This window comes from Tamandua tetradactyla, chromosome 13, assembly GCF_023851605.1.
Source record: "Tamandua tetradactyla isolate mTamTet1 chromosome 13, mTamTet1.pri, whole genome shotgun sequence".
NCBI lineage: Eukaryota > Metazoa > Chordata > Mammalia > Pilosa > Myrmecophagidae > Tamandua > Tamandua tetradactyla.
The window spans coordinates 28086295-28109607 of NC_135339.1; the positions used below are offsets into that span (position 1 = coordinate 28086295).

Genomic DNA, 23313 nt, shown 5'->3' on the forward strand with positions numbered 1-23313 from the left:
CTCTCTTCAGCCAGAATAATTTGAATAAATGTGAATAGTTCAGGCGAGAAACCAGGACAATGACGCTGATGACCTTTTCAAGACTAAAAGGGACAGAGACGTGAATACCCTTCAGGTAGAGGAAGTGCTTTGACAAGTGCAACCTTTCTGCTAAGGCATGACAGTTTTCATCATATTAGTATAATTTGATTCAAGTCACAAAATTTGTACTCAATGTAAAATAATGTTAAAGCTATTTGGTTGATAAGACTTCTAGACACATCTGAACAAAACAAGTCATTTCCTGAGTTTAAAACAGAAATTCCAAACAGTCTAACCCTTTGGTTATATTTCTGCTTTAATAGTCATTTGAAAATGTACATATATCCAGAGAAAAAGGTAAAGAAGTATGAGGCATTGAGAATATGGCTGTGCTTTAATTTGGGTCTTAAGTTTCTAACTATAACAGAGACCACACTTCTAAACAACATCCACTAGCTCTGCAAACACATCCAATCATAATATTATAGTAATACACCTTACACTATAAAACACATCAAATATCCACTCCGTAAACTCACAGTGTGTTGTCTTTTGATTTTTTTCGTAAGAAAAGGGACATCTGTAATTCACATTCAGAGGCATGTTCCTGAAGACTAAAAAGTTATGAAATATTGCCTGTCGATTCGCTTCTCAAACACTTTTTTAAAAACAGCATAATTTATTCTTTAAAGCAATTTTATGGACATGGGGAGTGTAGTTAATTTCATAGTCAGGTTGGTTGAATACGATACAAAGAGAAGGCACGTATTTTCCAGAACAATATGATAGATATCAGCATTAAAACATAAGTTTTTAACATTCCAGGAGGAAAAGAAAGTGATATAAATGTAAGCTTCTTTTCAGATATTTAAAAATTCCTATAAAATTTTTGGTCCCAAGATCATTTAACTACGGTACACAAAAGTTTCCAAATACATTGCCTGGTGTCAGGGTGGGGAAAATCCCTCTCTTTTATATAATAAAGTCATCTTCTGCTCCACCTTGATCTAGGTTCTGGTAGCCTGCGGGCGGATTCCTCTTAAGAGGCTGAGTGCTGAAATGGAGAGCATCCTCTTCGTCCACTGGTTGGTATTCTTGCTCGATTCCGAGTGGGAAGCCAATTCCAGAGCCTGAGCCAGAGCCGGAGCCTGATCCAGAATAGTCCTCGGAAAGAGGGAAGACGTCGTGCACGTTCTGGACCCTCGTCATCCTGTATAGAAAAACAATAAAATGATAAAAACACGGTAAAATCTGAAACACAGGAAAAGAATCTTAATTTTTGAAAGGATAAAATAATAAATAGTCACCCAGTTGTTCAAATTAAAAGTTAAAATCTTCCCAATTATCCAGCGCTTTAAAATAAAAACACAAGTCGTGTGTTTTCTTCTTACGTGTTTGCCTATATTTATCTTACCTAATTCGTTCCACTGACCATTCTGTGTCTACTCTTTGCTGACACATAAACAGTGTTAATTTTCTTATCTGTAACAACAATCTTATATTTGGAATTTACTTAATGGGTCACTTATTAAAAACCAAAAAAGTTCCCTTTTTCCATTTTCTCCCACTAAATAAAGGTCAAACGACTGAGTTAGCCTCAACAGAGGACATTTTCTCTTAATTTAAAATTCTGAAGAAAGAAATGTGCTTTTGACACATTATTTGTAACAACTACCATAGTTGCCAGCATATAACATTCAAATACCTCCTCCCCCACCCCGGAAAAATGCAAAATTATCCTGCCCTTAAAGTGCATTCGTTCACATGTAGAGTGCTGAAAGGTAAGGCTACAAGTGCTTTTCTGAAGGTATTTAAGAAGTCAGGATGCTAAAAAGAGAAGCAACCACTGAATTTATCAACCTGGAGTCATTGTGACCCTAACACACATTCCGGGTGGGCGAAAGGGACAGAAGTGCGACCAGAGGGGTTGAGGAGAGGAGGAGGTGGGAGACAGCGACTCTTTCAGGAGGTGTCACTATGAGGGGAGCAGAGAATGAGGCAATAGCTAGAGGAGGTGGAATCAAAGGAGGGTTTGTAAAAAAAGTTAAACATAAGTGATACGAAAGTATTTTTTGCTTTGCTCATGGAAAGCAGATGCCAGGTTCAGAGGGCTGGCTGCAGAACTGAAGTCCTGGCGTTGTAGGAATAGGCTCCCCAGCACCTAGGGTGGTCTTCAGAGGGTGGCCTTAGAAGCTGCAATGGTCAAAGTCCCACCAGGGAACTTCTATGAATACTAAACACAGAGGGAATTGGTTATACATGTGGGGCAGGAGAAGGAAAACCAAATAGGGGGTGGCGAGGTAACCCAGATTAAGAACAGCATGAAGATATTTTCACTCCTAGGCTGAAGAGAAGATGGAAGGAGGTGGGTTCCTGAGCCCAGGGACAAGGGGCACCTAGTGGAGCCTCTGCCAGAGGGAGTGAGAAGAAACACCCTGTCCCTGACTCTTTCCCTGGCCCTCCACTCTCCTTCTGTGCCTCCTATTAGCCAAACTCAGCCCTGAGCCAGGTGCCTGGGAGATGAAGTACACAGGGGTCAGCCCCTTTGATAAAGAACAGGGCTGGGGAAGGACACGGAATGGATTAAACAGGCATAGGACTGGCATAGAAACAGGGACCATTCGCCCATAGTGGGAAGACAAGCTACAGAGGGAGGGTCATAGATGTTTGAGAAAAATATATACAAAACAGATATTTTGGAGAATGAGTTATCCCCCTAACATTTTAGATTTAATTATTATTGAAACCTGTTGGCTTAAAGCACTGGAGGATGCTGTAATATTAGGTTCAAATAGGGAATGGACTGCAAAGCTGCATTTTGAGGATTCCAATGAGCAACACTCTAAATAGGTGAATGCCACTGATGATGGGCTTATCTGGTTTGGGTCTTGGAGGAGAATGATTTTCTAGGTTTGAGCCTAAAGATTAGAATTTTTATTATCTTTTTTCTGAATATACCCCTTTCTGAATTATTGCTACATACTTTATAATTTTAGTATTCATTAAAACAATGTAATTTGATTTTGATACTTACAAATTCCTGTTGAATTAAAAAACTTTTTTTGCAGGTTTTAGCTGATCAAGAAGATGGTCAAGTTTTTTTAGCTATAGTCATTTTTTCTTCCTTTTCCTAATTTTTAAACTTGAGATATAATTCACATACCATTAAAATGTACCCTTTTAAAATGTACAATTTAGTTATTCTTAGTATAGTCACAACTCTACCACATTTTCCATTAGCAGTCACACCTCATCTTTCCCTTCCCCTGACCCCTAGCAATCACTAATCTACTTTCTGCCTGTTTGGATTTACCTATTTCAGACATTTCTTATGAATGAAATTATATAATATGTGGCCTTCTGTTTCTGGCTTCTTTCACTTAGCATGTTTTCAAATTTCATTCCATATTGTAGCATGTATCAGTACTTCATTCTTTTTTATAGCCCATTAATATGCCATTGGGCTGTAGATATCACATTTTGTTTATCCATTCATCTGTGGATGGACTCCTATTAGATATTAATTCAATATGGTGTGCTCTGTTTACATAACAAAAACAATGTTCAGTCATTTTCAATACCTACTAGTGAAAAGCACTCAATTCTTGTCCCCATCACCAACAAAACAAACTTGCAAAAATGTAGATGTATTATGTACACTCACACATCTCATATGTCAATAAATATGGTACAAGTTTTATGATGTGCTGCGTGGTTAAAACCAAACCAACAAAGCAGGAGCTTGAAGAAAAAGCATGCTGGCCAACCCTCCCAACTCCAAGCCAAGATCAGAGGTTGAGAAATGTGACCATTTTAAAATTGGGAAAATCTACTTACGAAAAAGGGTCAGTCCTCAGAGGAAGGATCCTGTTAGATTCACCAGAAGGTAGGTCAAACATTGGTCCCTTTTCCTCAATGCAGTTTGCAGAATTACTGTCCGGACTGCAGTGTACCCATTGGTACCTGGCTCTCCGCATGGGATAACCTGCCCAAATGAGGAATCCACAAGTTTAACAAGTATCTCTCACACAGCTTCTAATCACTCTGTCCCTGACGGGGGTTGAATTAAATACACTTTAGATTTGATAGGCGGTAGGTTGTGGGCAAGTTTTTGCACCCATTATATGCCAGCCTCTTATATACATTGTTCTTCTCACAACACCCCTGGAAAGTAGCAGAGGTTCTGGAATCAGCTGCCTGGGTGAGTCCCAGCTCTCTTTGCTACTGGCTAGCTGTGAAGTCTTAACTTCTCTGACCCTCACTGTAAAATAAAAGTACTAATATTTTAACTAAGGTACTAGTTAGTGTCTCTATCTTACAAACTTGTTCCAAAAATTAAATGAAAAAAACAAAAAACAAAAAAAACACCCATGTGTTTTGCCAGACACATAGCAAACACTTGAAAATATTTTCTGTTACTGTTTTTGTACTGTCATCTCCGTTTTGCACAGAGGAAAATTGAGGCCACACAGGTACCAAGTAGAAGTCCCAGGATTCAAACAGATAATCTGACTCCCAAGTCTACCTCTTTCTATAGAGACAAGTCGAACCATGTTCAAAGAGGTTAAGGAATACAGCGACAACTACCAAGATATTACACAGCCCTAGTCTTTTGTTTAGGGCCAGGTGGTGTGCTAGGAACAAAAGTAAATAAAAACTCATCCTCTTTCCTCCCTTCGCACCGAGACCAGAGATGTCACAAGAACAGGACCAGAGGGACAGCCGGCTTGTGGCAAGTAAGTCACAGCTTTTTTTGAATTTTAGTTTCTATGGAATATGTTCCATATCTGGTGTTACGAAGGTATAGAAGAGATCCTTTTAGTAGTTTACCAGATGAATTTTTCATTCCTCAATTTAGCAAGCACTGAGGCCTGGTGGTGAGAAATACTTCACTACCCTTCAAAGAGTTCATCTCTTTCCCAGCCCAAGCACTTACTTTATTCAAACAAGTGCTACTAATAATCACCTAGCAAGAAGGAGCATGTCTAGAATTCTTGAAAAGCAGGAAAGGTGGTTTTAAAGCCCAGCACATTCCTGTCCCAGGCAGATTAGAAGGTTAAAGACAGCAACTATTACAGAAAACAGCTAATGCTTCAGACAATCACTGCAGAATTGTGTGCCATAACAAAAGATTGGGAAAGTAAATGTCCATAAATGTCCATCAACCTCAGATGTAAATTAAAGTACAGCCCTTTTTAGGTATTAAAAAGAATGAGGCAGCTCTCTGTATACTGATTAGAAATAACCTCCAAGGTATGTTATTAAGTAAAAGAAAACTAAGGAGCAGTATGCATAGTGTATTACCATTTGCGTGTGTTTGTAGTAAATTTTCATGTTTGTACATATGTATGGAACACCTGTGAAAAGACACACAACAAACCAGTTGCGTTCAAGAACAAACTGAGAACAGAGGAAAGAAGGAAACTGACTTTTCACTGCGTACCCTTTTGAACTTTTTCATTTTCTGAGCCATATGTATGTCTTCCCTAGTCAAAATTAATTATTTTTATTTTTAACAGGTTACGGTGGAACGGATAGACAATAATATTTGGACATATACATACATCTATGGAGACCTCACCATAATCAACAGAGTGATCGCCCCCAAAAGCTTCCTTGTGCCTCTTTGTAATCCTCCTCCTCTACTCCCTCTTCTTGACCATCTTCCCTTCCCCCAGACAAGCACTACTTTGTTTTTGTCCCTATAGATTAGTTTCATCTAAATTTTATATAAATGTACAATTACAGCAACGGGTAAAGAGTTCCCTGACTTTGTTTCAATGTAAGGACTCTACCTGTCATAGTACTCTCCCCTAGAAATGGACAGTCTATTTGGCTATTCTTTACATTTAGGCTGCCTTCTTTGCAATTTAAAAAAATAACATTTGTTATAAAAGGCACTTGCTCATTACAGAAATTTTTGAAAAATGCAGAAAACGAAAAGAAAAATTACCTAACCACCAAGAGACCATGCATTTGGAGTTTTGCTTTTTAATTTTTCCCCCCTGGACATGTGTGTTTATAGGTGAATAGGCACAAATAGTGTTCTGTTCTCTTCTCACAGAAGCTATCAGAGGTTAAAAAGAGAAGACTGTACAATGACCATACTTTCCTTTACATGTCAATGGGATAGAGCTAAGAGCTTTGTTCTTCCAAGAATGAAGACTGGGGAACTTTTCAAAATGTTCTGTTCCCTGGTGAATTTCTATTATGTCTATTTATATTCAATATTGTCCTAGCTAATCTATCTGATTAGTTATATAAATACAGCATTGCCAAATTTTACATCATTAAAATATAAAAGATGCATAAAGCCATTCTCCTTAGTATTATTTAAAATAGGGGAACAGGAACACAAGGAAAAAACTAAACAGTCTACAAAAGAAAATAGATTAAGCATAAGCCATTCAGTCATGTTGAAAGAATATTAACCAAATGATCAGGATATAAACTCCCATTTCTCAAGCAGAGCCCAGTTTACCGTTGCAATCTGGCAGCTAAGAACTTTGAAACCCTCTTGGCAGTTTCTTCAGATACAGCAGACAAAAAATTCTTTTCATTCTGGAATAGTGGGTGGCAGAGGACAAGCAAAGGCTGGACCAGGTGTTAAGGACGGTAAGAAAAATTCTTTTTCTATATGCAACTATGTGATGATATTGTGAATTACTGATTATCTATGTAGAACAGAATGATCGTATGCTGAGAATGTTTGTGTTTCTTTCTTGTCATATATATTTTTTTAATTTAAAAATTAATGAAAAAATTTAGAAAAAAGAAAAATTCTTTTTCTATTACAGTTCCAGAAAAAGTCTCAGGTAAAGCCTCAGGCGCTCCTGATGAGGGCAAAAGTTTCTTTTGATGATTGTCTTGTTGTTATTCTTTCAAAACGCTCTCACTGGTGTCACTGCAGGGATGTTCACAGCTAAGGCTCCTCAGAACTCCGCGTCCATCGTCATTTCAGCAGCACTGCTTTCATTGCTGTCACTGCAAACACCGGTCTCTCTGCTTTACGAGGGCCACATTCTCCATTCACAACATTAATAGAAACTCAGTAAATATCAGCCGCTGTCCTAATGGTAGCAGGTCCTGGGAAGAATGACCACTGCCAGAGCTGTTCTTTCACTTACCTTTGGCTTCTTCTTTAATCTTTTCATTAAATTTTTAAGAGGTATTTTTTCCCAATATTTATTCAGACCCTCTTAAGGTCAACAGTATGAGAAAAACATTGTCGGAACAGAATGATGTCCAACCCCTACAGCATCACGGTCATTTTCATTATCGACATCCTTGTCGCCGCCAGCAGCAGCAGCTTCCTCATCACTCGAATAGGGATTCGCTTACTACTTTTCTGATTCTCAATTTCTCATCTTTCAGATGTGAATAATAACATCCCAAAGAGTTCCCATTTAAACGAGACTGAAAGTATGTGAAGCACCTCGCCGGGCCTCTTGCACACGGTATTTCACACGATTGGAGTTTGTTTCTCTCTCCTTCCCTCCATCTCTCCTGAGGCAGCGTTACTGCGCCGGCTCAGAAGCTCCTGCGGCTGGGATAAAAGTCGGATATTTCCTCCAGCAGAGGGCGATGTCCTCACAGCCTGTGCTGTCTGGACCAGCACTGTCCAGTAGAAATACAAGATGAACCACTAAATGTTCTAGTAGTTGCTTCTAAAAAAAATTTGACTTCACTGTATTTTATTTAACCTGATATATTCATACCATTACCATTTTACCATAATCAATAGAAAAGTTATTAATGGGCTATTTTACATCTTTTCTTCATACTCCATCTTCAAAATCTGGTGTATACTTTGCACTTAAGGCACATCTCAGTTTGGACTTGCCACCTTTCAAGTCTCCAGAGCCACCCGCGGCTGGTGGCCACCTTGAATGGACAGCGCAGGGCTAGACAGTCCTCTGCAGGCTGCTGCTTAACTGAATATCAGGCAGCAGAAATTTTTGCTTGGGTAAGAAGTGAAACAGAAGACTAAAACTGATACTTTATGAAGAAGCATCCAGGCAAAAGACCACATCTCTCCATTTGTACAACAAATATAGTTTTGGTAGAGTATGCTTTAAAAAAATTTTTTTTTCTAAAATACAAAATCCCCCCAGAGTTCAGAATCTCAGCTTTTAAAACATAAAGAAATAAAAGCGAGAAAGCCTAATTTGGGACTAAGGGTTTTAAATGTTCTTTAAAACACAAAATTCCTGAGATATTTATTTGAGAAGAGTGGCCAGCATGTGAAAATTCACCAACGGGCACTGTCTGTTAATGTGAGAATATCTTGACTCCACCTTGCTTGAGGAAAATGTCTTATGATTATCCTAATTTTAAAAATAAAAAGGAAGTATGCTCTTGGACAGAAAGGTCCCGTTTATAGCACATGCTGGTTAATTTTGTGGTGGATTCCAGGGGAAAGAATGATTTTTAATGAGAATCCCTATTCTCAATGCCCCCCTCCCACACACACACACACCCCCAAAGGTCACTAGTTCTGTTTTACCAAAATACTTTTTATAAGGAAATGTCACCGGGGCAAACAGCTTTCCCCAGTAGTCTCTTTATCTTTTTATATTGTAGTACCAAATTTTCCCCATAGTGCCAATTTACTAATTTTCTTACCTTAAGGAAGAATTACTGCACGCATAACAGAGAAATTTAAGCAGAAACTGCAATCCTAAAGAAAGACCGTTTTTGATTCATTCATAACAGTAGCATGTAAAGAACAGCATCATAGCTTAGTTGCTACCTACTTGCCTAAAAGTAGATAAGACTCCCCAACATTTGCACAGTTTGACAAAATTATAAAAAGAGTGGAAATCTATTTTCAATTTCTCCCTACTATCCCTCAACTCACGGGTAAACATCACAGGCAGGGCTATTGTCAAAGGAAAGCTTTTTGTTTTTTGTCTAGGGAAGGCCAAATTGCAGCCGGAAAGTTCCTTAACTCTGCCATTAAGTAACTGTTGGGTGCCTTAGGCAAGTCTCTTAAACTTTTTGCATGAGATTAATATAAAGAAGAAATGAAATGATGGGTGTAGCAACCAGTTCTCTTGTCCATAAATTGGTGCTAAATTCCTCCTTGCAGGGAATGTGATGATCATCCCCAAGCAAGGATGTGGTCACTTTGCAGACATCGCGGCCTGTGTAGGGAATTACTAACAGCACTGTGACCTAGGAGACAAGTCGGGTGGACACTTGGTCTGGCCCTGAGTCCTGAGGCTGCAATCATAGATTTTTCCATTTTCTCTCTTTATGTTCATCTTTGAAGAAAAGAACTTCAATTAGAGTTTAAGACTTACAGCCTTATCAATACTCCTCTGAGCTCTAAATTAAATAGACACCTATGCTCTCCCGGGTCTCACACACATTGCCACACTTGTATTTGACTTTGCAACAGGTAGACGGGGTTTTGCCCCAGGTTATTACTTAGGATTGCCTTACAGTGACATAAGACGCTTTGAATATGCTCAGTAAAAGCAAATTACGGGCAGGCCACGGTGGCTCAGCAGACAGAATTCTTGCCTGCCATGCTGGAGACCAGAGTTCATTTCCCAGTGCCTTCCCATAAGCCTCATTAATATGATCAGTTCAGCCAAATCAACGGGTTGAGTAGAATTGTTTTTAAAAAGTTGAGGAAGAATCGTCAAATCATGTTTGGCGCCTCGAGGATGTATGATGAAATGGCATGGCTCTTGGCGTTGTCGCTGTGTGTTGCTGTGGCTCCTACAGGCAGCTGTGGGCATCTGTTCCTTTTAGCATTCAGATGGTGGCACCTGTCAGTACAGCACGAAGGAAGCTTCTCCTTTGGAACCTCCCTAGTTCTTCAGCTCATTTATTGCCTCTTTTTCAGTTTTCTTTTCCAACAAAAATCTAAATCTACCAAGCGATGATATAAATGCCAGTATTTTATACAATTTCATATTGCTTTGGTTTCTTTTTTCATCTTTATTTATAATGAAACATAAGGAACATTTTTTGTTTCAAGCAACAAGGCTGCTGGAACACCGCTCTACAGTTCAGGTGCTTCCTCCATCCACTCTAATACACCATTAACTAAAAAGGGATATCTATAAAATGCATAAAAATAACCTCCATGAAAGGCGAGCATTCTACCACTGAACCACCTGTGCGCCCAAATGATGTAGCCTTCGCAATGGGACTGTGTGATTGTGAAAACCTTGTGTCTGATGCTCCTTTTATCTACCTTGTCAACAGACGAGTAGAACATGTGGAATAAAAATAAATAACAGGGGGAACAAATGTTAAAATAAATTTAGTTTGAAATACTAGTGATCAGTGAAAGAGAGGGGTAAGGAGTATGGTATGTATGAATTTTTTTTCTGTTTTCTTTTTATTTCTTTTTCTGAATTGATGCAATGTTTTAAGAAATGATCATGATGATGAATATACAACTATGTGATGAAAAAAAGAATGTTCATATTGTATGTTGACTGGTTTTATTAATAAAAATTTTAAAAAGAGAGAGAGAAAAAAAAAAGAATAACCTCCAGGATAACCTCTTGACTATTTGAAATCTCACAGCCACTAACACTTTATTTTGTCTCATTTCACTCTTCCCCCTTTTGGTCGAGAAGGTTTTCTTAATCCCTTGATGCTGAGTCCCAGCTCATTCTAGGATTTCTGTCCCCCGTAGTCAGGGAGATCCAAACCCCTGGGAGTCATGCCCTGTGTGTGGTGGGCAGGGCAGTGAGTTCACCTGCTATGTCGGCTTAGAGAGAGAGGCCACATCAGAGCAACAAAAGAGGTTCTCTGGGGGGTGACAGGCCTAATTTTAAGTAGGCTTAACCTGTCCTTTCAGGAATACGTTTCATAGGGGAATCCCACTGTTCTTGATCTTGTCTAGAGCACATGGTTCTAGGAAATTTTTTCATCAAAAAAGCTGAAAATGTCTCCCAAAAGATACAAATAAAGCCTGTTCCCTACAATTGACAAAGTTTTATATTTTAAATATATATATACAAATTAATGGAAAAGTTTCAGTAACATTACTTACTGAATTAAAGCTTCTAATATATAATGAATGTATATCTGAAATCATCTACAAGATTTCATTTCCAGCGGAAGTAAGAACATGACAACTAGAAGTTACTTCAAAGAAAAAAATCCTGGGCATGTGTGTCACTGTGACTCAACATTTCCTTTACATCTTGGGGGAACTTAATGTTTTTCTACTATAAATTCTGCCATCTATGTAGCAGACCACAACCTTCTGCCTTACTTAGACATGATCCCTTGTTTACAGAGAAGAAATTATATTCTTCTTACAAATTGACCATTTTTGTTTTCTTGGTCATTGAAGGTTTTTAAGTAGATTCTGCCTAAGTAACTCTAAACTTAAAAAGAAATTTCCAAATGTGATATTTCTCTAAGCACCAGAGCAAATATTAAAATTATTTGAAATTTGAGAGAGTTTGCATTAATTATGTATGTATAACCATAGGTGATTTTTCACTAAGAATTAAGTTAAAATTGAAAGGAGAAAAAGCCAAACTCACCCCTATTAAGAAATAGTAGTTCCCAGTGTTAAAATAAATGACATCACCACTATGCAGTACAATTCGGAATTGATATAGAAACTCAGGGGTAGGTATATAGATACTCCAAAAACACTCAAAGATGCCGTCTTTTCCTTACAACAGACACATGGGATATTTTCTATCTTCCTTTCTTAAGCTTTTTTATAAGCCACACATTTCCATCCCCAAATAAAGCTCAGCCATTGCAAGACCTCAAAAGGCTGCACCTGCTTCATTCAGAATTTTAATTTTTCTTGGTACCAAACTTAGCTGAACTCACTCCAAGGAGATCAGCCACCCCAAACCCCACTTACGTTCTCACAATATGAAAAATTCTGTACGTTAGTGTGAATATAAACATTTATATGGGGGCTAGAGTTCACAAAGAAAAACAGCCAATCCTGGATCTTACCTTGAACTGAAGATTCCCAAAACAGGACGAGGGAGATGGCCAGGACAAGCCCGCTGCTGGAGAGGAAGCCCCGCATGGTGACCAGCACAGCACGCTTGGCCCCGCCGAAGCACAGCCACCCCACGACCAGGAACCGTAAGCAGAGTGCTTGCTGTCCCTTTTAGACAAGGTTCCGAAACCTCAAACCCTGCCCAGAACGCACGTCACGATTTCCTGAACAAATAAAAAGAGATCCACATGAAAATCTAGAAAGAAAAGAAAAAAAAAAAAAAAAAGCAGCAGCAGCAAAACAACTATTCATACCCATTATGAAACTGTACTGGACTCTCCCCAGGTCGGTTTTTTCAAAAGTTCTGTTGTTTGCCACTTGCCTGTTAAAATTTTTTTCCCCACCGAAACAGTAGAATCAGCATTCAGGGCAGTTTGTTTTTGCTTTCTTCAGGTCACAACCTACACAGGAGATTGCTAACATGAAGACTCTACTGCCTATTGATGAGATAAGGAGCTAACCAACTCTTCATCACTGAGCACCTTCAACAGAAAATGTTCTCGATTTTCTTTCTCATCAAAGAGGAGCACAGCTCACTGAACCAAGCTGCTGGGCTTCAGAAGACACACCCCCACCCCTCAAATAAAGAAACAGCCTTGTCCCCCAGGATTACCCGGTACAGACTCCATATTAATGAACACGATAAATACAACAGTTTATCACTTGGGGACACACTTTCTTCTTACTTCCTTTCAGTATTCTGTCACTTTTTATTTCAGTCCCATCTGTCCCTCCAGCTCCCCCAGACAGTTTAGTACATATGCATCACTTTCCATTTTCCTCCACACTCTTGCCTGTTCTTTGATAGGAGGGAGGAGTTTCCCTTCTCTTGTTTTAGACTTCCTTTACCATTTCCTGCTAAGGACAGGCCTCAGAATCTTATCACTGAGTAGCTGTGGAAGGAGGCAAAGAATGCACATTTTAACCCTCCTCATAAGCCTTCCCAGAACCATGCATAAGTGTATCCCGCAATCCCGGGACTCCTCAGAGTGCAGCAACCCCCAACTCACAAGCCCAGCGAACTCCCCTCTCTGGAATATCGGTTTCCACCTGATATATAACGTCTTCAGTTACTTTTCATTCTAACCCCCGATTGAAAACCTAGGCACCAAAACAATAGTTCCTGTCAATAAGCTTCAATAAGTACCCTAGTAAACTCTTAGAGCTATTAAAGCTTGTGCTTCAAAATGGTAACTGGGGGTAGGGGTGGGGGGAGGGGGGCTTTTCCCATTTGGATACTTCATTTTCCCTTTCTTCAGTCTTGGTGATTTAAAAAAAAACAACCAAACTTTGCAGTATTCATAAGCATTTGCCCTTCTTCCACCACAATGACAAATGTTTCTTTTTCTAAGAACACTCCCTCCAGGCTCATTTCCTTCGTTCTTTCTCAAGCACAGAGGAGCAGAACAAATGCACACCAGCAACCAGGAGTCCTGGGTCGGAGCCTGTTTCCCTTACTTACCAGCTGGGTGAGGCCGGCCGCCTAACTTTTCACACTTCCACTGTGCTAACAAGGGTGGGAGAAACCAGGGCGAGGGTGCAGTGGTCAGCGCTCCTCCAGGCTGCATATCAGCTTCTTGCCCAAAGTTTTCTCCATTCTCTAAAAGCTTGTTTTCCATAAATTTGAAAGACCAAATCTATTCCAGAATTAACCCATCACATGCCAGGCAACCTTAAATGCACCTACTTGACTTCACATTCAACTGACTTGCCTGTAAAATGTATAACCTTATTCCTTAACAATCACCCTGCAACATGGCAGAAATGAGTTCCTCATTGTCTAAGAAAGTAATATAACCACCAAAAAGGAGTTATCAACATCGCTTTTCACTAGCTTTTGGTTTCAGAGTGTTCTTTGTAAACGGTGAATCTGTGTAGAGAGCATGAACCTTCCCAGCGTCTCACTTCAGCAGAATATTTGTTAAGATGAATTGAGGTTTTCAGAAGAGAGATGGAGGGGAGCAGACAGCTGCTCCAGGGATGGCTTCAAGGCTCACTTCTTTTTCTAAAGGCCCAAGTGAAAGATTCTACCAGGAAACTCCCTCTAGGACTTTTTCTTGGCTCTTTATTCAGAAGGTCTTCAATCTGAACTGGGCATTGCACCAAAAAAAAAAAAAAAAAAAAGCAGATTGAACTTGTACCAAATCTGTCCCTTAAGCCTAAAAGACAATCCTTGCAAAAAATTTTAGATCTAGAACTTAGAAATCATCTAGTTTTCCTATTCATGGGAAACAACCCAAGTCCAGAAAAGTTACATGACTTGCCCCTGGTCACACAGAACAGCTAGTGAATGGCAAAACCAAGACGAGAACTCAAGTTTCTTAATTTATAAGCCACTGAATAAAAGAGAGGAATGAAGGGGGTACAAAATTTTAAACAATCAAAAGTCTTCCATTTAATCATTTCCTTTTAGACACACCTAAGGTAGTATTGGGGATTAAATCATGTTCCCCACAAAAGGCAGGTTAATATTCCAACTTTGGTCCTGCGCATGTGAAGCCATTTGTAAAGAGGACCTTAGAAGATGCTATCAGTTAAGGTGTGCCCAAACTGAATGAGTATGGGCCTTAATCCAATATGGCTAAAGTTCATCTCACAAAGGAAATTGGACAAAAGAGTCATGTCCACTGCCATGTGACAGAAGAGCCAAGAACCAAGGATCTCTAGCGGCCAGGCCCAGAGCGCCAGTCTTTGGAGATAAAGCATTGTCTTGCTGATGCCTCGATTTTAGACTTCTCCTAGCCTTAAAACTTTGTTTAAGCCAACCCATCATTTGGTATTTATTTAACAACTGAGAAGCTAAGACTATGTTTGAAATGATTAGATGACTGGGATTTGCTCCAAAATAATCCGGTTTAAGGAGAGGGGATGAGTGGTGGGTTGATAATTGCTGAAGCTGAGCAAATGGATAAATGCAAGTTCATTATAGTATTCTCCCTGCTTTTATACATGTTTGAGAATTTCAATGAAAGTTTTTAAAAATCATCCTTTTAAAAAGGTATTATCTCAGGTGGGTGGGCCACGGTGGCTCAGCAGGCGGAGTTCTCACCTGCCATGCTAGAGACCTGGGTTCAGTTTCCAGTGCCTGCCCATGTTTAAAAAAAAAGATTAAAAAAAGGTATTGTCTTCTTTGGAATCTATACAAACAAGAAACCATCTCTTAATTTAAAAATGGGAACTTGCGGACGGGCCACGGTGGCTCAGCAGGTAAGAATGCTTGCCTGCCATGCCAGAGGACCCGGGTTCGTTTCTCGGTGCCTGCCCATGTTCAAAAAAAAAAAAAAAAGGGAACTTGCAAAACCAACAACAAAAGTCTAGTTTATTTAAAAAGCAACTTATTTATCCTTGGCCTTGGCTTTCAGGTACTTTCAAGTTTCCCATTCTTTCAATCCTACTCTCATCCCCAACTGAAGTGAAGAGACTGTGACAAAGACAAAAATGTACTGATGCTTCTGGTCCCAAAGAAGCAGCTACCATTAGTGTTCTTGGTCTCTTCACCAACTAACAAAGGAAGGACCCCTGGAAAGAGGCTCAAGAGCATCCCTGGCCGGACCCCTTGTGCCTCCTTCTCTAACTCTTCCCTTCTCAACATGACAGCCTCACATCCAGCTTCCCAAGGGCCAGATTTCTTACTGGGCCTAGGCCAGAAGCCTCCGTAGTGTTGCCAAGCGCCTAACAGTTTGGGAACTCTGTTTTAATCTTGTGCTGGGAAAGGGTGGGGTGGGGGGGGTGAGGGGGTGGAGCGTCCCTCCCCTCATGGTTTGGGTTTGTACTTTGAACAGAAGAAAAACAAGGCATAGAAGAACTTCTCAAATGCCACCTAGAACCTAGCAGAATATCCCAATTCCAAAATTATAGGCCTTGAAGAACCAAAACTTGCAAGGGAAGAACCACACAATTTATATTATTGATTTAAATAACTGGGAATGGGAAAATGCAGTATTTCTCTTGGGAATATTTTCACAAGACTCAGAAACATTGGAAAATATCTCTAAGGGAAAATTTCAGACATAAGAGAAGAGGAGCAGATCCTCTGAAACCAAATCATAGAAGGGACACCCTTATTTGATTTCTTGTTTTACCTTTTCCCCAAGATACACTACTTGCCAACACTATTTTTAAGTTGTTTTCTATCTTTAGTATCTATCTTTAGAAACTATCTTTTCTAATTAAAAAATTAATAAATACTGACCATAGAAAAGTATGAAGTTGGAGAGTGGTAAGGGAGGTATTTAAAAGACAATTTCCTTATCATTTTTCACCTTTGGCAGATTACAACTGCCATCTTCTTTATTATGTCCTGCCTCTGGTAATCGACGTACCACACTATTCCCTAGTGCATTGGGCCCTCTCATCTCCTTTTACTGCCTTTATTTCACACCCTTCCCTGTGGAACACTACCTAGCCCTAAAGTTGTTCCCAGAACTTACTTGTCACTTCTAGCTAATCCATAATCAATCTATCAATTCTACCCCGAGACCTTGATCTCACTCTAGAGATAATGAAACTCTCCAAGTTCCCTATTGTATTGACAATATCTCCTAGGCTTCCAGTTCAAGCTCACACATACTTTTTATTCCCCAGAATACACATACTGAAATTATTCTCACATACCTGCAGTTACATTTAAGGTTATCATAAGTCACCATGGAAGAGAGAAATTCTTGCCCCTTAATTTTTAGCCACAAAACAGCAAAATCTTCAACGGCCTTTTGATTTCAATCCCCAGAAGCTGACCACATTTACCAGTTAAGTTACTACACTTTAGTCAGTTCTTATTTTTTCCCCACTCTAGGCTTTTTTTTTTTTTTTTTTTTCCAGTTTTGGCCACAAATAAGGAAAATGAACAAAGACGCTCAGCAAAATACTATTTAGAAGCCTAACCACTTGGTCACATTTATTGCATTGAGGAGGTACTATTTTTTTCTCATGGTAACTTTTTTAAACACGTCTCTACCATTCCCTGATGAAAAATGAAATGATACAGCCACCCTCCATTTAAAATGATAGCAGCTACTGCTGGAATCAGTTGTTCCTTTCCTGAGTTCAATGACAGGCTCTGCAATTTTTACCTTTATTTGATTACACTCTTTAAAAATGGACTAGACCTCCAGAGAGTAGATTGTCAAGCACCTATATATCTCCCCAAGTACTGAATGAATAAATGAATACATTTCTTATTGGATACATACAATTTTTTTTTGCATATGCTAGACCTACTTTGTAACAGGTTGCAATTACAGAATGTAATAAGCTCGAATAACTCTAGTTAACCATGGATTTTCTAGGCAAATGATTTTAATTTTCTTTCTTGCCAAATTTTGTAGGAAAAAGTTATCATATTAGCAATCAGGAAAATACTGTCAATAAACATGGTTTGTTGTTGATAAAAATTTAAAAGCACTGTTAGTGGAAAACAAACCTGGTATAACATCCTTAGAGGTCCAGTGAGACTAAAGAATTCAGATTGGTGGGAACAGGAGTCCTACAGCAATTCCTCGATAAAAATATTTTGCCTTAGCTGGGCTTCAAGGCAATAGGCAATGTAGCTGGGAATACCATAGAATGGGGAAAAAGTAAGCAATCAGGGAAACTGAAAGGAAAATAAAATTCTTGGACAAAGGAGATGGTCCAAATATCATCACCAATGAAACAAGAATAGGGTTTCTTTTCAGAATTTAGGGAAACCAAGGGGTAATAACACTATTAGCTCATGGAAGGTAGAAGTGAGGTGCCATCTTACCAAGTACTTGAAAATAGAGAAATGAGACCATCTTTAAGCAAATTCATAATGAATAGGAGGAAAGACATGTAAATTTCCACCAAAAAGATAGACTTGGGAGTGGGGAGGACAGAAGAGGAGTAAGAGGAGGTCTTGTCCAAGACCTCATTAGCCAGCTTCCCTTAAAGCACTTCCTACCTGGAAACCCAAACTGAAAACCCTTTGAATAGGATCCAAGAACATTTGTGGGGGGAGAGAGGTGGAGGTGGAAGAAGTCTGTAAAACTCTTCCTGGGACACCTGATAGGGGTTTCAGATTCAGATTAATTCATCTGGAAAGATATGGACCCAAGGTGTCCAGAATGTTGATGTCTGCTCTCACCCTCAAAGCTGCTGCTTTTGGCTAATGAGGTCACCTTTAGAGATAAGTGAAAGCATTCATTAAACACGTGGGCCTGCAGCATCAACTTGGCAGGGCTTTCCTATCAAGACTGGCTCTTAAAGCAATGCCACTTCTCACAGCTCCCGAGTAGAGTCCAAAAAGGCTACTTCATGCCAACCTAATCTCTACCTGAACTACATTAAGTCCTAGCTGATACTCAAGAAATTCACTAAATGAAGATATTATCCCAACATTCGCATCTTAACAGAGGATGATAATCATTGATAGACTGATGATTTCAGAATCTAACGCCTCATAGCAGGTTGAGGTGAAGAATAGGGATGGTGGGTAGTCAGGAAAAGAACCCCTAGGAGCTAGCAAAAGCTTCTTCAATGTATCTCAGTTCAAAATCACTCCCCTGGAATTGTAGGATCCTCCTTGTTCAGTATGACCAAAAGACCACATCTCGAGAGTTCTGGTTATAATTATGGTGACTAGCAAAAAGAATCAGACTAGAGAGGATGGTACGGTAGCTCACTGACAAACTCTGAGAAATGTCCTGTAACTACTTGTTGAAGAATGGAAACTATTGCTTTTTTCTTTCTTTGCTTTTTATATATGTTATATTATACAATTTAAAAAGTTAATTGGGATGATTGTATAATGATATAGCTTCCACAATATGATTGTGTGATTGTGAAAACCTTGTGTCTGATGCTCCTTTTATCTACCTTGCCAACAGACGAGTAGAACATATGGAATAAAAATAAATAATAAGGGGAACAAATGTTAAAATAAATTTAGTTTGAAATGCTAGTGATTAATGAAAGGGAAGGGTAAGGGGTATGGTTTGCATAAATTTTTTTTCTGTTTTCGTTTTATTTCTTCTTCTGAATAGATGCAAATGTTCCAAGAAATGATCATGATGATGAAGATGCAACTATGTGATGATATTGTGAATTACTGATTACATATGTAGAACAGAATTATCAAAATAGGAATGTTTGTGTTTGTTAGGTGTTTTTTGGTATTTAAAAAAATAAAATAAAATAAGTTCATTGGAACCACTTGGATATTGGCTAGGAAGAGCCCATGGAACCGAAAGACAAAAGGACCCACCATTGGCTGTTTCACTAGGACATTCCAGGTACTGTTCTAAGGATTTCATGCCTATTACTTCACTTGTGCCATTTGTATACCTATCTTTCAGATGAGGAAACTGAGGTACAGAGTGGTTTAATGAAGATGGGCCTGACTTCAGATTTCTGACCCTTACCTGTTCTGTGACCCTTCACATGGGCTCACCTTTCTGGATGCGCTTTCCTAGGGGGATTTTGTTAATCCTGTTTTCTCGGCCAGCCCACCTGTTGCCCTGGCATTAGAAAGCCAAACACTCCATTCTGTTGTGGGGAGGGAAAGCCCTTCCCTAGCATCACAGGACCTCAAATTCTGAAGTTAAGGCAAAACCAAGTACCTGACAGTAGAATGCTCTCAAATCCTTCCGTTTAGCAGCTCTGTGGATTGGGGAAGGTGATTTATCATCTCTGGTCTCTGCAGCCTGAGGGCTGGGAAATTTTACTACTTAAAAAAAAAAAGTGTCAAAGACCGTTCTTCATCTTTTGCACAATACTACTTTCCAAACTTTCCCAACGGACAGTTGGCTGCTTGCAGATGTTCTGAACTCTCAGCTAAGGAAACGCTCTCCCGGAGCAGCTGAGAGGAGACTCACCACGCAAAGACAGTTAAATGCTAGCGAGAGGAGCCCCGTTTTGCTTCGTTCACCTCATTATTTTTCCTGACCAAAGACCACGCTCTTTCCTTTCTTTTCCTCAGAAGCTACAGAAGTCAGACTTCTAAATTTTATTTTAAAAACTCTCAAGAAGAGGAATAATTAACTTCTTTACCCCAGAAAGACACTCGAAAGGTCGTTGTCATTGTGATTATTATTTCGTGACAAAATGCACTCAGGTGGCCGGAGAAGGGCAGATGCTCACCATCTCCATTCACAGACAAGGCCACAGAAACCAGGGGCTAAGTGGCTTACCCAAGATCACATGTTAGTTGTGCAAGAGCCTGGACCAGAGCTGTTTCACCGCCACATTTGTCTGATTTCCGTTTGCCCAGAGGTTTGAGCAGAGCCTGATCCCCAGGGTCAGGGGAAGTCACCCCACCTAGAGAGGCCACAACGCGATTAGCGTTGGCATGTGGGCCTCCACCCTCCCCTCTTCCCTGGGCACTTTCTCAGGCTGCTCCTTACCTTCCTTGTGGCCTGGGTTTGTGTTGCATTTTGCTTTTTTTAGGCCTTAGCTGTTCCCTGTGCCTGAATTGCTCTGCCCCTATGTGGTTAACTCCCTCATCTTCTTCATATCTTGGCTCAAATCTCACCTTTTTAAGGTGACTCCCCCACCCCACCCCATTTAATACACTTTGCGCCCACTGGACCCCAATCCCCCTTCCTCTTCTTTCAGAGCATTTATCGATTCATCCTCTGCTGTCCCCAAATGCAGCCTGGTCTGTAAGGCTAAGCTCCAAGAGGACAGCAGGGAGCTTTTGCTCCCTGATGTATACCAAGTGCCTGGAAGAGGACTGGGCCATAGTAGGTGCTCAATAGATACTGGTAGAGATGGAAATTGTTCAAAGCTTGTCTAGACACTCAGGAGCTCAGATTGTAGGCACCCTGAGCTACAGCTGTAGCTCCATATTTCCTCCCAGGTGGGGCATATATGCATTGCCTGCCCTCACGTCTAAAGTAAACTCTATTTAACCTGCATAAAATTGTCAGGGAAAGAAGGCTTTATTCAGGGTGATGTCTGTCCCTCATTGTTTCAGAGAAGGGGCTCCGAGAGATTTTTGTGACATTTAATTTAAGGCTATTTAGAAGCACAGGGAAGGATGTGCTGATCTGCTCCTTTCCATCTCTGTAAGTGACAGAACAGGAATACAAAGGCCTATTTTGAAAACAAAAGAGTTCTAGAAAGAATTTCTTATTTAAAGGAGATTAAACACGAGCAGAGGGCAATTTTGAAATTTCCAACTCCATAGTAAAATATCTTTCAGTTGCTCTTTTTATCTATAAAGATTGACAGACGAGTAAAACATATGGATTAAAAATAAATGACTCATAGCGGGAACAAATGTTAAAATAAATTTAGTAGATTGAAATGCTGGTGATCAATGAAAGGGAGGGGTAAGGGGTATGGTATGCTTGATTTTTTTCTGTTTTCTTTTTATTTCTTTTTCTGAATTAATGCAAATGTTCTAAGAAATGATCGTGATGAATATACAACTATGTGATGATATTGTGAGCTGCTTATTATATAGGTGGAATGTTATGATCACATGGTAAGAATGTTTGTGTTTGTATGTTGGTATGTTTCATAAACAAAATTAAAAAAAAAACTTTCAGTTAAAAAAAAAAGCAAACTAAAGCTCTGATGTTGGTAGAAAAAGACCATGCTCCCTTCCTGATTCCTGTGGGTTCTAGACATTAGGGTCCAATAATATTTAGTGGTTGGGAACTAGGAATTGGGGTCAGATTACTTGGGTTCAATCCTACCACTTCCTCACTGCAATCTTTGTGCCTCAGTTCCTCTATCTTTTAAATGGGAACGGTGACCACACCAATCTCATAGAACAGTATGAGAATCTAACAAGTAGATGCATGTGGCACCTGCTAGGTAAGAATGCTCAGAGCATGATCAGGACCCAGTATATATGACCTTTTATTATTAGAGTGTGGAAGAGATACATCTCCCAGAGGTGGAGGGCTGGGATGGGACCCAAAGGGGTAATCCTTAGTTCAGACAGAAGTTAAAAGGAGACCTAAAAGCTGGGAACTAAAAGATAGGAAGCCTGGGGTAAGTGGAGGCAAAGAGGTGAACAACTAGGAAGTCAGGAAGGAGAAACAACAGGAGCAAACCTTCCCGGGAAATCTTAATCCATTTTCTTTAATCGTCAAGCAGAGGATGAGAGATCTACCATGTGTCAGGCAGGGGGTGAGCTCTTGCCTGATCCAGACTGACTTTGCCATCCCCCCCGCCACAGGTGGGCATTAGAGGCTCAAGACTGACAGGTAGGAAGGGAGGAGCCAGGAGAGGACCCAGGTTTTTGTCCAACTCTGTTCACTAGGCCAGGTGATATTATAATAGTAATCACACACAGGTAAAATACAAGGAGGCACTGTTCAAAGCACTTTGCATATATCAAAGCACCCTCCATCAAGGGCAGGCTCTCCCAGCTCAAGCTGAGGACTCTGCAAGTCCAGACTCAGGCCCCATCAGTCCAGTGCAGCCAGAGCCAGCTTGTTAAAACACAAATGGCATCATGTCACACCCCTCCAGAACCTCCAAAAGCAGAGACACCTAATCAAGCACGATTTCTCCCCAGTAGAAAGTTCGACGTAGGGTCTCTTAATCCTGCCCTCAGAATCTCTTGGGCTATGTGTCCCAGTGAACTACTTCAAAGGTAAAAACAGAAAACTCCTTGGGAAGGGCTTCTCTAGCAGGATCCATTGGCAGCGTCTCTTATTTTGTGGCATGTATGTGAAACAGAGATAGGCAAAGCCCCATAATGTGCGTGTGAGGCAAGAACCCACAGAGGTTCATCTGGGAGATAAAACAGCCCTTGAGACACCTCACTACTTGCTTCAGCCTGTAAAGAGGATAACCCATTCCCTCAGGGTAGCCACAAAGGAAGAGGTTAAGGTCACCAGTGATTGCCATCCCCAAGCAGGGGTGATGAGGGGCAGGGCCTCTCCCAGCCTAGGCCCAGTGTCCTAATCCTGGCTGTCCCCAACCACCTCCCTGCTCTGGCCATGGACACCCGGGCCTGGGACAATGACACCAGTGTGGAAGCTCTGTGAGGACAGTACCTGTCTGGTCCCTGCTGCCACTGCACGTGCCAGGCTCACAGCAGGTCTTGGGACATTTATGTTAAGTTATGAGCATGGGCTTTGGAACCACACAAGGCTAAATCCAACGCTTTCTCCAACATGGTGGGTAAGAGCCTGTTCTGCAGCCAAGCTGCCTGCGTGGGCCTCTCTGCTCTGACATTTGCTAGATGTATACCTTGGGGAGCCTGTCTAACCATCCTATACTCCAGTTTCTAAATCTGTTAAATTGGGAAAAAATCAGGGATGTTATTAAAATAGGAAGGCCCCTAGAGCCTGGCCCATAGTAAGTGCTCA

At 40.3% G+C, this 23313-nt stretch overlaps 1 protein-coding gene across 1 annotated transcript; it reads right to left on the reverse strand.

The window, feature by feature from the left end:
* Positions 1 to 333: 333 nt before the first annotated feature.
* Positions 334 to 12178, reverse strand: SRGN (serglycin). Its single transcript, XM_077125080.1, has 3 exons — positions 11977 to 12178; positions 3859 to 4006; positions 334 to 1231 (listed from the first exon to the last, which is right to left on the reverse strand). The coding sequence occupies exons 1-3, from the start codon at positions 12050 to 12052 to the stop codon at positions 994 to 996; spliced, it is 462 nt and encodes a 153-aa protein (XP_076981195.1). The 5' UTR covers positions 12053 to 12178; the 3' UTR covers positions 334 to 993.
* Between the last annotated feature and the right edge of the window lie 11135 nt (positions 12179 to 23313).